General features: G+C 36.7%; 2 protein-coding genes across 2 annotated transcripts; one reads left to right on the top strand and one right to left on the bottom strand.

Moving 5' to 3' along the window:
- Positions 1–369: 369 nt before the first annotated feature.
- Positions 370–9,003, top strand: LOC114392168 (DDT domain-containing protein DDR4-like). The gene is made up of 12 exons (XM_028353211.1): positions 370–1,085; positions 1,167–1,277; positions 2,962–3,048; positions 3,142–3,179; positions 3,260–3,341; positions 4,085–4,191; positions 4,302–4,467; positions 5,516–5,608; positions 5,760–5,883; positions 7,478–7,520; positions 7,652–7,837; positions 7,916–9,003. The coding sequence occupies exons 1-12, from the start codon at positions 732–734 to the stop codon at positions 8,664–8,666; spliced, it is 2,142 nt and encodes a 713-aa protein (XP_028209012.1). The 5' UTR covers positions 370–731; the 3' UTR covers positions 8,667–9,003.
- Positions 9,004–10,523: 1,520 nt separating this feature from the next.
- Positions 10,524–12,511, bottom strand: LOC114392169 (AAA-ATPase At3g28580-like). The gene has a single exon (XM_028353212.1). It carries the CDS (start codon positions 12,366–12,368, stop codon positions 10,833–10,835), a length of 1,536 nt encoding a protein of 511 aa, XP_028209013.1. The 5' UTR covers positions 12,369–12,511; the 3' UTR covers positions 10,524–10,832.
- Between the last annotated feature and the right edge of the window lie 269 nt (positions 12,512–12,780).

The raw sequence follows: 12,780 nt of genomic DNA, 5'->3' as shown, positions 1-12,780 counted from the left end.
GCCAGGAAAATATAACATTGTACCTCCATTGGCTAAGAAAATACACGACCCATCATCTATCAAGCTCAAAAGACTCGGTATGCAACATGCATAGCACAACACGTCTATAATCATGTTCAAAATCACATCAAAATCTCACAAATAATGCAAAATAGATAAATAAAAAAAATTACTTCAAATTAATATATGTCAATCTGTCATGTAAGCAAATACGCACTTAATCTGACTAGTGTGTCAATATGTCTTATAAAGCTAATTCTAACATACTTAGTCTAACTATAAAAACAGAAGAACTGAAGAAGTGTGTAGTCAAGAAAATCTAAAGTAAACCTAGTCAACAGTCCAACCTAGGAGAGGAAAAAAAAAGTAGATTTTATTTTACTTTTACGGTTTTACCAATTGATCCAAGGTGAAAGCAAATCTAACCTCAAACCAAACCAAATCTACCACTGAGTGACCACTACTTCTCCCTCTCTCTCTCTCATCACTTTGCTTCAAAGTGTTTTTCCTATTTTGCAGTGACTTTGATTCACATGAGCAGCTCATAGAGTAACACTCACCTTTGAATTTGAGGGTTTGGATTGGACCCTTTGGTCCTTCCTATCTCCTTCTCTCTCTCTCTTTTTTTTTTCTTTTTCTTTTTCTACCATCTAATGGTAACCCATGAATCATGATGCTCTACATGTAATCTCACAGTAACTTCCCTAAACCCTAATTTCATCTTCGTCGCCATGCCCTACGGATCCCCTCCTTCAGTTCCCGGCGAACGATCCTCGCCGGAACCCAATCCTCCGAACCATGTCTCCGATTTGAAGGAGGAAACCACCGCCGCCGCTCCTCCTCCGCTCACCACCAGGAGCACCCGCCCCTCCCGCGCGTGCACCATGCGCGCCTCCTCTCGCCTCCTTTCCTCGCCGGCGCCGTCGAAGAAGGTGGCGCGTGCGAGGAAGGAGGGTTCGCCGCGGCCACCGTCGCAATGCAGCAAGATCGTGACTCCGCTGGTGGAGCCGCCGTCGCCGTCGCAGTTGCCGCGGTGGAACCTGCGGTCGATGTGGGAGTTCGCTTCCGTGCTGAATTTCTTGCACGTGAGCTGCAAAGTGTAATTTTTTTCTTTGGATTGCGTTTTTTGTGTTTTCTGTAAGTTGAAATGTTGTGCCTTTTTGCAGCTGTTTAGGCCTCTTTTGAATATCTCGTTGGAATTCTCTGCGGAAGAGTTCGAGACAGCTCTTCTTGCTCCCAACGATACTTTGTTTCATATACATATGCCTTTGCTAAAGGTCGGTTCCCCCCCACCCCCCCTCCCTTGAGCTTGTGGTTTGGTGCTTTGTTCATGTTTAGGGCATTTCATCACTATTCCGTGATGTAGGTATTAATCTTTTGCGGATTGAGTTTGTCTAGAGCTTGTTGTTGTGGTGTGGTGTTTACTCTGCACATGTTTAATTAGTATTCTATGATTGTGTTTCTTTCTGTTCTGTGCTGAATTTACTTATTTGGAATGTTTATACTCCAACTTAGATTGCAGAATTTAGTTTTGTAACCTGGTTGAGTTGGATGCCTAACTGTAAAGAAATTTTAGAGTTATGAAGTGGGGTGTTTCTAATTATGGCATGGAAGCATAAATGTAGCTATGTGGTTGGAAGAGAGTAGAGTGACAGACATTTGCATTGGTGTTGTTTAGTCTTAGTGCAAGCATAAATGTAGCTATATGTGTTCAGAATGTTTTTATGACAAAGGTGAGAACTTGTGTAAGTTTTCTAAGTGAATGAGTTGGACCCAGATCATAAACTCAGGGCATTCCCAGCAGTTGGGCTGAATCTTTGTCCAATGGGGTAGTTGACTTCTGTAATACTGGATTTGATGGAAGGAATCCTAAATTTTTTAGTTTTCAAATTACATTAATGGATTGATGACCTTGCAATGAATTTCACAAATATAATAGTCTGAGATGGATATAATTGTTTGTGAGTTGTGACTGATTGCGTGCTTGAGGTTGACTGAGATTTGTGAGTAGAAAGCAGGTACTTGATTGGGAGGTTTTTATTACAATTATGAGAAGCCCTTTATTCAATAGCTAAAAGATTAATATGAATTTGCATTTTTCTTTCTTCTCCATGCATGAGTGTTAAATTGGGGAGTTGTGATAAGCTGATCTAAAGTCCCATTTCCCTGCTGAAGCATGGGATGCAACCATGATGTTTGTTTATTCCATGTAGTTGTCACTTTTAAGAACAAAAATGATAGTGCTTTCTTTATGAAATGGTTACAAGCTCCAAAACAATCTGCATAAATTTTAATATCCATGTGTTGACTTTTGGCCCCTCACTTAATGTTCTGGATGCAAATCAATCTAAAAGTTGCTTTTGCAAGGGGTTATATATACCCTGGATACCAAAAGGAAAGGCCAACTCAGAAGAATTCTCTAAACTTTGGGGGTACAAAAGTCTTTTTCATACCTAATTATTACTGAAAGTTTTCTGACTTGAACTGTAGTTTTCTACAAGATTCAAATACTGTGACTTGTGAGACTAGTATACTCTGAAAAGTTTGATGATTTAACATTTTATTGTGATGTTCCTGTGCTTATAAATGATGTTAAAGGCAGCATACTTAACCAGTCCCTGATCTAATGAGTCACGGACTGAATGAAAACAGTCGTGGTACTTGAACTTATGTTTATAACTATATGAATTATGATTTTAACTTGAGTATTGTAAAAACATCAACCTTGCACTAGTCTCTATTAAATCAAGTGGGGGGAAGTCAAGGCTGTTAATTGTAAGTAATCGCACAGTTTCAAATCTTATAAGAGGTGTTTGAACTTTGAAGTTGTGGATTTAGATGTAATTCTTCTGCAATGATCTTTCTCAAGGTTTATTCCTTTAGAAAATCAGTACTTTCTTCTCCACATGTTTGCAGAGCTTCTACTGGTCTGATATTAACATATATTAAACATTTTAATAGGCAATCCCTCCTATTACACGAATGGCACTCACACGCGATACTTGGATAACCGTATTATGCAGGAAATTGAGAGATTGGTGGCATTGGGTAATAAATTAATTTAATCAGCAAGCTGATATTTTATAATAATGTATATTTTACAATTTCTAGAGCTAATAAGATGATGGAATTCAAATGTAGGTTGCTGATGGGGATCTTCCAATTGTTGCTTCACATGGGTAAGTGTTCATGCAATTTTTGTAACCCTAGAATCTTAATCTTCATATATCTCAAGTCTCAGATTATGCTAATGTGACAGGGCGGAGATTGAAATATATAAATTACTTGATCCAGGGGTCCGTGTTGTTATCTTAAAAGTATTATGTGATATTCGTGTTGAGGTATGTTATGTTTTTTTTAATATTCATCTATCTATATGTTTTCATCTTAAATGGGTGAACTTTGGTATGGTATGATGAGGTCCCTCTATGATATTAGCTTGAATCTTAACGAATGATTATATACAAAGTCCATTCATGTTGTGCACTGAGTTAGATGCTGTTTATGTTCTATGCATGGCATTGTCTCTTTATTTTGCTTATTTTGCCTTGCTCCTTCTATCTTTCACATAAAAGAGTCTGTTATGCTTGCGTATCTAACAATTTGTTATAGTCAGCATCAACATACTGTCATGTCATGTATTACAAGAGTAGTCCTGTTTAGTACAAACCAATTGTTATGAAAGGGAGCACGAATAGTGGAAAATAACTGACAAATGACCATACTTGGTGGGGTCCTTGTAAATTGCTAATTTTCCGTTACTCTGTATCCTTCTTTTTATGCTCTCAACCAATGATATTCATTGTACTGTTTTTACGAAAAATTGTTCATACCAAACAGCATTTTCCATATTACAATCCACACATATGTGTGGCTATGTTCTTTTTTCTTTTTTCTAGGGCCAATGAATTTTGCCTCTTATTAGGCCTCCTTAGAAGTCTTTAAGGGGTCAGGGAAGCCAGAACCCCAAGATCAAAACCCACACTGACTGCACCCACAATTCCCCAAATGTTCTTCTTACTCTGTTTTCCCTTTTTGTATTTTCTGAGTGATGTAATGATCAAATTTAAGTAATGTTTTGCAGCAAGAAGATATCCGAAGTTATATTGACAACTCAATGAAACACGGTGTTCAACTTTCAACATTCCGTAAAGAGCGTATTGGAGGTGATTCAAATGGAATTTCTTATTGGTAATAAACTTTTGTTTTTGTGATGTCATGGTAAAATTTTGAAATGTTATATTACAAATTATTGTACATTTAGGTCTGGTTTTTATTCATTTGAAATTTGACTGGTGCAGGTATGAAGATGACCCCATTATTGGTCATAGGATGTATCGAGAAATAAGGAAAACCGAAGTGGTACAAATGAAGAAAGGGAAACCAAGAGGTTCCCTGGTTCTTTCTAACACATCATACCTGTGGGAAGTAATTGCTACCAATTTTGATGAATTTGAAGATGTTTCTGTAAGTTACTAAAGCTGGTTGATCTACGTTCATCTTAATGAGTTACTTATCACTTAAACACAGAACAATTAACATGTTTGTTGTAATTGTTGGATGGATGGCTTGATTGAAGTTGGGACATTGGTGTTATAGATTTGTGATTTAGATAATGAATCACTTAATAAATTTAAAAGTAAATTACATAATAGTGTTGTTATGTTGGAAAACACAAAACAATTCTACTTTAATTATGATTAGAAAGCCCAATCAATATTCTAAGCAAACTATGTTAAGGTACAAAACATTATTTTTGTTGGAAATCCAAATTATGTTTTATCCCTGAATTGCGAACATGTTAGGTTAACAACTTATTTATCATAATCAAATTATATTTCAAATGAAAACTTGCATGATTGAAGTTACCCAAGCTTCTTATTTCTTACGTATTTTCTTGATTTTGTGTATTTCATTATTTAATCTTACAAAGAAAAAAGAACATTGTGCTGTTAGTAGGTTATCACAATCCACTTTAGGATACACATGCATAAATAAGAAAATGAAAAAAAATATACTGTTAGATATCTGAAAATTCTGCAAGGATTTTCTTTAATATAATAAATTGCTAAACAAATGCTGTTCTTTTTTTTCTTTTTTCTTTTCTGCTTGGTACTTATTGGATTTAGCAGTTCTTACACAAAGGCAGGCAAAATCCTCCTCAATCATGTTGTGGGTGGTTCTCAAAATTCCAAGACATCTTTGTAGCTTTGTTATGTAGGTTTCATAATACCTGATTCAAAATGTTTGAGCTAAACCTTTATTGATCTCACAAGCAAACATTATAACTTGTTTGTAGCTAAACCTTTATTGAATTATAATTATACTCACTGCGGTCAATGTTATTTAGCAGATAAAACTTTATCCAGATGATTGGATTCACCCTTATTTTTCTTTTTCGTTTTCTGTAAGAACAAAAAACAAAGAATCATGTACCCCTTTCCTTGCTCTTATTTTCTTTACATTAAGCTGTGTCACATGTGAATTTAATCAATTCTTTCATCTGCTCACACAGGAGAAGCTTTTCTCAAGTAAAAACAGAACAGAGACTTCTGTGGGGAAAAGGCTGAAGATAGACATGCTTCCTGAAATTGAGAAAGTTCATAAGGTACTCGAGGGTCGAGAAATTTGAGAAGAACTGGTGTTTGCAAAATTAAATTCCCAAATTTCTGTCTATTATTTTAAAAATCTTGATTTGCGATCCTTGAAGCATCTTAATTGCATTTTGAAATGATACCAAATTGATTTGTTTGGCACAGAAAAAGGAGAAGTTGCTGAAAAAGCAACACAGACAAGCTCTTCTGCTTGATAATTACTTGGTTGTTGACGGGCTTGGTCCTGGGCGTTCTCTTCGTGACAGGAAACCTGTTACCTACACTTTTGGTAAGAACTTGAAAGTTTAATGATAACTGGAGCCAATTTTTTCATGGTATTAATGCCTACATTGCAGGTTGATTAGTCTGCACTCCTTTTGTATAAATGTTTGAATATCTAAAAAAGCATCTCATAAATATCTTGATTATATCGTTGAATGTTTTAGAGCATCTTACATGATCCTATATATTGGGGAAGCAATATGGGGAGTTGTTTCCCAATATTTCCTGATTTGTTTTCTTATTTAATTAAGATTAATAATTTTATTGTATTAGTGAGCTTGGGGCTTGTTCTAGTAAATTCTATACTAGTACTTGACCTAATTATTAGGATAAGTGGGACTTTTGAATCAGTATTTTCTTTCACAATTACAACACATATTGATGTAATTGAATAGTATTATATCCTCCTTTTCCTACCTAAATATTATAATTTCAACAAAAAATTGAATTTCTGTGATTGTGCTTGGGCCCCAGGCACCTCCTAGTGCACCTCCTAGTGTTTGAGGCACTTAGGATGGATCCATTTACCCATCATCTCTGTTATGTTTCTTGGGAAATGTCTGGTTACCCAAAGGCCTGGGGTATGCCACTGGCTACTACTATAGCAATACTGCACTGGATCTGGAACTACCTGATTGTAGCTCTGTTTTTGGATCATCCAATGAGTCACCCAATCTCTTAAAATTTGGGTTTTGGACCTAACTCTACATTACAAAACCGGTTTGTAAGGTGAGGGTTGCCCCCCACTTATATACTCTATCTTGGCATTAACTCTAGCTGATGTGGGACTTGGATTTTTTCCAATTACATGCTCAACACTTTTGGACTTGGTGCATGAAAAATATGGTCGGTGGCTCGTTAGTGGATCTAGGATAGGCTTTGTTATCATCTTACAATTTGGGTTTTGGATCTAACTCAACCCTACAGAACTAACTTGTAAGGTGAGTGTTGTTCCCTCCACTTATATTCTCTATCTTGGTACTATCTCGATTTGATAAATAATGTCACATTGGATTTTTCATCTCTGCCAGTCAGCCTGTTTCAACATGGTAATTTTTTTTAATAAAATTCTTGGATTCTTTATTTCATACTTAGTTCTTGGGTAATTTATGAGGGTAGGCCCTTTGGGATGGTAAGATTTTGACCTTGTGGTTTCGCGGTCCTTGGTTTTAGGCATATGGAAACAACTCCCCTCACAAGGGTAAAAGCATATGTAACCTTTCCCATTATCGCAACGGTTGTAGATTTTTCTTTTTCAATCCATGGTGGTTCAAGATCCAAAAAACTAGTTTTGGATGTGTTTTCCCTTGTAGATTTTTCATTGTCACATTTTATGCAAGATGCAACTTCATATGTTGGCATTCTGTTAAAGCTAAAATTGTGTCCATTTTTTTTTATATTGAGCATGATGGTCTGAACCTATGATTTGCATATTATCCAAAACACTCACATCTAACCCACTCCTAGTGGTTTTGTTCAAATTGTTATGCCTGAACTTCCTGGTTTTCTTTTATGTTGGACTCAAATCAACTTACACCCTCAGAAAACTACTATGTGCTTGTTTTACCCTAACCTAACTTTTGAAATTACTGTTATTGCAGATGATTATGATCAGTCAATCAAGGAAGCAATTAAAGTAACCAAGTATGTGCTTATATCCTTTCTCTCTTTGTTGTGTATATGTGTTATGCAATGTGGGGAGGGAGATGAGTTGGTCATATTCGTTCACTTGTTCCATCTACTCAGGGCATATGTATCTGTTTCTTCATTTTCAGGCAGAAACAGTCATCTCCAGAACATATGCCCAGGAGAGAATCGGTAGCAAAAGCGGAAGCTTTGACTAATGGTAAATATGGTCCTCCATATGCTACACTAGATCGGAATTTTGGTATATCATCTCCAGAATCATCTGATTCTGATGATGACAAAGAAGATAATGAAACTGACAACTTGGATCGAAGGTGTGTAGTTTTTGTTTCTTTCAAATATGTTAAGATGCTTTCTTCCAAATATCACTAATAACTTCATTTTAACATTAGCAATCGTCAAAGACGGAGACCTAAACGGTATACAGAAAGAGAGTTTGTTGAGGCAGTATCAGATAATGAGACAGACTTCGACAGTGATGATGATATTGTTGGAGAAGCCGTATATGATGAAGAATATCTCAAGAAACGCAAGCAGAAAAGGATGTCTTCTAGTGGCTCCGAAGGAGATGATGAAGAGTATCAGTGGGATGAATACAATGTTGAAGATGATGAAGAAGAAGATGACGATGACGATGATTCCTTAAGCATAAGTGAGGATAGTGACAAACCCCTCAAGGTCAAACAGTTGCGTGGCCGCACAAGGAGAGAAACCAAACTCAGGTCTGTGGGTGAGATACAATCCGGTCTAAGACGCAGTAAGAGGGCAACTAAAAATCGTATAAATTACCGACAATGTGAGGCATCAGAATCAGAAACAGAGTTGATCAAATCTGAGAAGTCTAATTCATCAGCTGATCACTCAGATCCCAGTGAGAATGGTGAATACATGATGGAAAGTGAAGATTCAGATGGCAGTGATAATGAAGAACAAGAAAAGAAAGTAGATGAGCCTGTTCCATATCCAGCAGTAGAAGAGAATGAACAAAACCAGCCTCCTGAAAAATTAAGCAGTCCTGGTCAGGAGGAAGTTGAGAGCAGCACAGGAAAGAGACGCTTCCTTGATTTGAATGAGCTTGCCCCTAGCACGGGTTTCGATGATGGTCCAAACACAATAATGAAAGATGAAGACAATGATTACTGAAGCTTCCCATTATGGTTGAGAGCAGGGATTGTAGTTTCCTATCAGGGAAGCCAATGGGTATGTATGATAATAGAACTATAAATTTTGTTATAAGCCCCCAGAGGAAGTTACGATCAGGTCTCTTCCTATGGCACAATCTAAGCAGCCCTTGGTGCATGATTTGCAACCAGAAGCAGCGTGATACTCAGTTATGTAGATTAGGTAGTCATTTTTTTAGTATTTTTACATTCAAAGGGTCCCCCAAAAATGAGAAAATTGATCGGCGTTATTTACCCCATCCGATCCGTGTACAATAACTGTAACTTTAAAAAAGATGTATGTGGCTTTCAGACTATCATGCCCCCGTTTCTCTTTTTTTTTTTCTTCTTGAATTTGATACTGATTGCTGATTAGCATTACAGTAGAAAATTTAGATTATTTTTTTCAAATTCTGGTCAATTTCATAAAGAACATAATAATATTAGGTTAATCATAGTGAGAAAATAAAGAGATAAAGAAAGTGGAGGATACCTGTTACCAAAAAATGTAAAGAAAATGTTAAGGGTGTCAAGAAACTTGGAAGCTACGCGAAGATTGCAGAAATGAAGAAAAAGAAAGAAATCAGTTTATTTAAAGGTACGAATACATCTATGCACACCTTGTCTTAGAGTAAGTTAGCACGTTGCTACACTTAGATAGAATAACTCATTTAGAGGCCCTTTGCCTCATGTCAAGGAATCTAATCCATTTTATACTCCTATAAATATAGATAATGTCAATAGTATTTGATTAACTATTACTCGATATCATTACTCTGGTACTCGAGAGTGTCTTGCAGGGATTTATGGTATTCACCACATCCCAATCACATCAAAGTGAAATGTCACCATCGATGTATTTTAAATCTCGATCAACAAAATATTTGCAGAGTTCAGTCAAAATTAACTATACATGAAACATAACATCATCAAAGCATAAATTATGATAGTGGTAATATTATTAACTTTTATACTAATTATGTTAAAAGTTATATTTAAATTAATTTCTAATTTATTAAAAATATAAAAATCATCACAACAACAATATATCAAAATTAAACTCAATGTTTTAAATTGATTATTCTAATGATAAATTTTTATTAGATTCAAATGTTCTTATAGGTCGCTTTCAATTTTAATACACAATCAACAACAACGTGATGCTATATTTTCTTAACAGATTATTGTAAGTACCCAAGTCTAATATAAATTCTTTCTTTTAAATGGCAATGCGTGTGTTGTTTTTACCTAAGATACTATTTTTCTAGGACACTGTTGGAATGGTTATATAAATATTACATGTATTAGAAATTTGTTGGTTAACAATCGCTTTACACACTTCAATTCACGAGGGAATCTAATACTAGATAAAAACAAAATCGAAATGAGAACTGTGAAATGACCATACAAGTTATTTTTAGGATTCTTATACTTGTCTTTTGAATATATTCCTAGATCTTTATTTTTCAGAGTGGGAATATTTTTATATTGTACTCTTTATTTTTGTTTCACCTTATTTGATATAATTTACTTTGAAAATTTGAATTATTAATTATTTTTAATTTTTACATTAAACTTTAATTTTTATAAATTACATTTTCCTTATTTTTCACTTTAAGCATAGAAGAAGAAGAAGAAAAAGGTGCTTTTCCGTTTACAAGCGACACTAATATTCCTTCTTCCACGTTAACTTGAGCTCTCTTCTCTCTGTTTTTCTCTCAATCATGGTTCCTAAGGTTTACATCCGAGCCTAACAGAAACAAAATTCAGCAATAACCCACATAACATAAGGTTCCGTTATGTTCATACAAAACATGATGAAACTAAGTTTTGTTTATACGGCGTGCAACAGAAACATTAATATTATATTTATGTCGCAATTTTGGAGCCACAACAGCAAATTGTTTCAAGGGAAAAAAGAACAATTAGGGAGGGACCTATCCCAATAACAATAAATTTCATCAACTCTCTAATACAAGTTCAAAATTAATTCCAAAAGTAGGAGGATTTAGTTGGGTACCAAAGATTTCAGACGCTAAATTACAATCTGAACCAAAAACCAGAGAGCGTTTTGAAGTAGATAACCCCTCCCTTTTTTAATCATCTCATGGAGTTGACTAACATAGATTCATAATAGTGTACACAAACATTATGTATCATTAACGAGCCAGATCTGGCACTGATTCATTGCTTTGTCACCATGAAGCTCACCATTTTCCTTAATGGACCCATTTTGTTGAAGAAGCTCCTCCTTAATGTGACTACTCCTCTGCTTCATCTCCTCTGCTTTTGCAGCTTCCTCAAGTGCTTCAATCAAGTTTGAGAGACACTTGTGAGGATCATCCAGTGGAGACTTAGGCATAAGGTTTTCAGCAACATCAGCTGGGGTGATCTTAACCTCCCCAATAAGGCTCTCAATGGTGTCAAACAATGGATGAGTCTCAAGCTTCAAGTAGTTATTCGCGAGAACTTTAAAGCCATCAAAGGTGCAATAAGAGAGCTGAATATGCTTGTCCATTCTCCCCCTTCTAATGAGAGCAGGATCAAGCTTCTCCACATAATTGGTTGTGAACACAATCAACCTCTCCCCTCCACAAGCAGACCAAATCCCATCAATGAAATTCAAAAGCCCTGAGAGTGTGACTTTGCTGCAGCCACTACTCCCTCCTTCCTCCTTGGCCTCTTTCCTTCCAATAACATCCTTCTCGGCCTCGTCCTCGTCCCACGAGGACTTATCGCCCTTCTTCTTCCTCTGCCCTGTAAGATCAAGAGAGCAATCAATGTCCTCAATTACAATTATGGACTTACTTGTTGTCTCAATCAGAAGCTTCCTCAGCTCGGTGTTGTCCTTCACTGCTGTCAGCTCCAAGTCATAGACATCATAGGCCAGCAAATTCGCCATAGCCGCGATCATCGTGGACTTTCCGGTCCCTGGAGGGCCGTAGAGAAGGTAACCCCTCTTCCAAGCCTTCCCAATTCTTGCATAGAAATCCTTGCTCTTGCTGAAAGTGACCAAATCCTCAATGATCTCTTTTTTCTTCTCAGGCTCCATGGCCATTGTGTCAAAAGTTGCAGGGTGCTCAAACACAATGTGGCTCCACATCGTTTGCTTGTAACTTGGCCACTTGTAGCCGGGACTATTAGTATACAACTTCCTCTGCCTGTTCCTCAAACGAATCTCCTTCCCTTCCCTCATCACATGCTTCAAATAGGACTCTGTTATTGTGTCCCTATTCTTGCTGTGAAAAGTGAGCTTGTAGAACCTTTTCTCCTGTTCTGGATAATAAGACATTGGGGACCTTGTTGGTGACATAACTTTGTTAGAGACCCACCAAACTTTCACACCATCATAATCATCTGTTACTCTTTCGTATTCATCCATGGTCAAAACCAAGTTGCTGCTATCTTTTCCCATTTCAGCTTTGAGCCTTTTGGCACTCTTTGATGTGTTGGCACTGAGGTATGCCTCCACAGCTGCATAGGCCTCACTTCGCTTCAACCTGTCTCCCATGTACTCATGAAAGGAGATTCTAATGTAGGGGTAGAAGTAACTCATGATCCTGTGTGTGTACTTCTCGAAGAAACGTTGAACACCGTAGGGACAGTACTGCCTCATGATCGTCCACAAGAACATGAAGCTGGCTAAGGTTGACCCCATTGTTGCCCACATCTCACTCATCTTCATGGTGGTATATTTTGATCAACTCTTTTGTGGGGTGAGTGTGTTATCAAAAACCAAGGGAAAAGAAGAAAAAAAAACACTAAAAAAGCAGTGTGAGATAGTGAGTGGGTAGGGATGAGAATTGATATTTGAGAATTGAGAAAGAGGAGAATGGACAGTGTTTATAACCAAAATGAGTCAAATGACACTACCGAAGGCGGTGTGGAGTATTATTAAAATGGGAAAAGGACAAGTGAGATAGAATATTTGGTTCCACTAAGTGTTTTTTGATTTGGTGGGACTATGTGGAAGGTGGTCCAAGAGCCTAAAAATTATTAGCTGATTCACGGTATGTTGTGTCTCATTGGACACTGCAAGGCAAAGAAAAGGCTCCGAAAGACTGGAACTGAGCAAAAGAAAACGTTTGATACACATC

Source organism: Glycine soja, chromosome 17 (genome assembly GCF_004193775.1).
Source record: "Glycine soja cultivar W05 chromosome 17, ASM419377v2, whole genome shotgun sequence".
NCBI classification, from domain to species: domain Eukaryota; kingdom Viridiplantae; phylum Streptophyta; class Magnoliopsida; order Fabales; family Fabaceae; genus Glycine; species Glycine soja.
Note: the sequence above shows the minus strand (reverse complement) of the source record. Positions and strands in the feature narration are given on the sequence as shown.

What these genes read in the sequence shown, in the direction of transcription:
- LOC114392168 (XM_028353211.1), top strand. Translation starts at nt 732, where the DNA reads ATGCCCTACGGATCCCCTCCTTCAGTTCCCGGCGAACGATCCTCGCCG. An exon ending in TATGTGATATTCGTGTTGAG is followed by an intron (nt 3,342 to 4,084) that starts GTATGTTATGTT and finishes AATGTTTTGCAG; the next exon opens with CAAGAAGATATCCGAAGTTA. An exon ending in ACTGACAACTTGGATCGAAG is followed by an intron (nt 7,838 to 7,915) that starts GTGTGTAGTTTT and finishes TTTTAACATTAG; the next exon opens with CAATCGTCAAAGACGGAGAC.
- LOC114392169 (XM_028353212.1), bottom strand. Translation starts at nt 12,368, where the DNA reads ATGAAGATGAGTGAGATGTGGGCAACAATGGGGTCAACCTTAGCCAGC.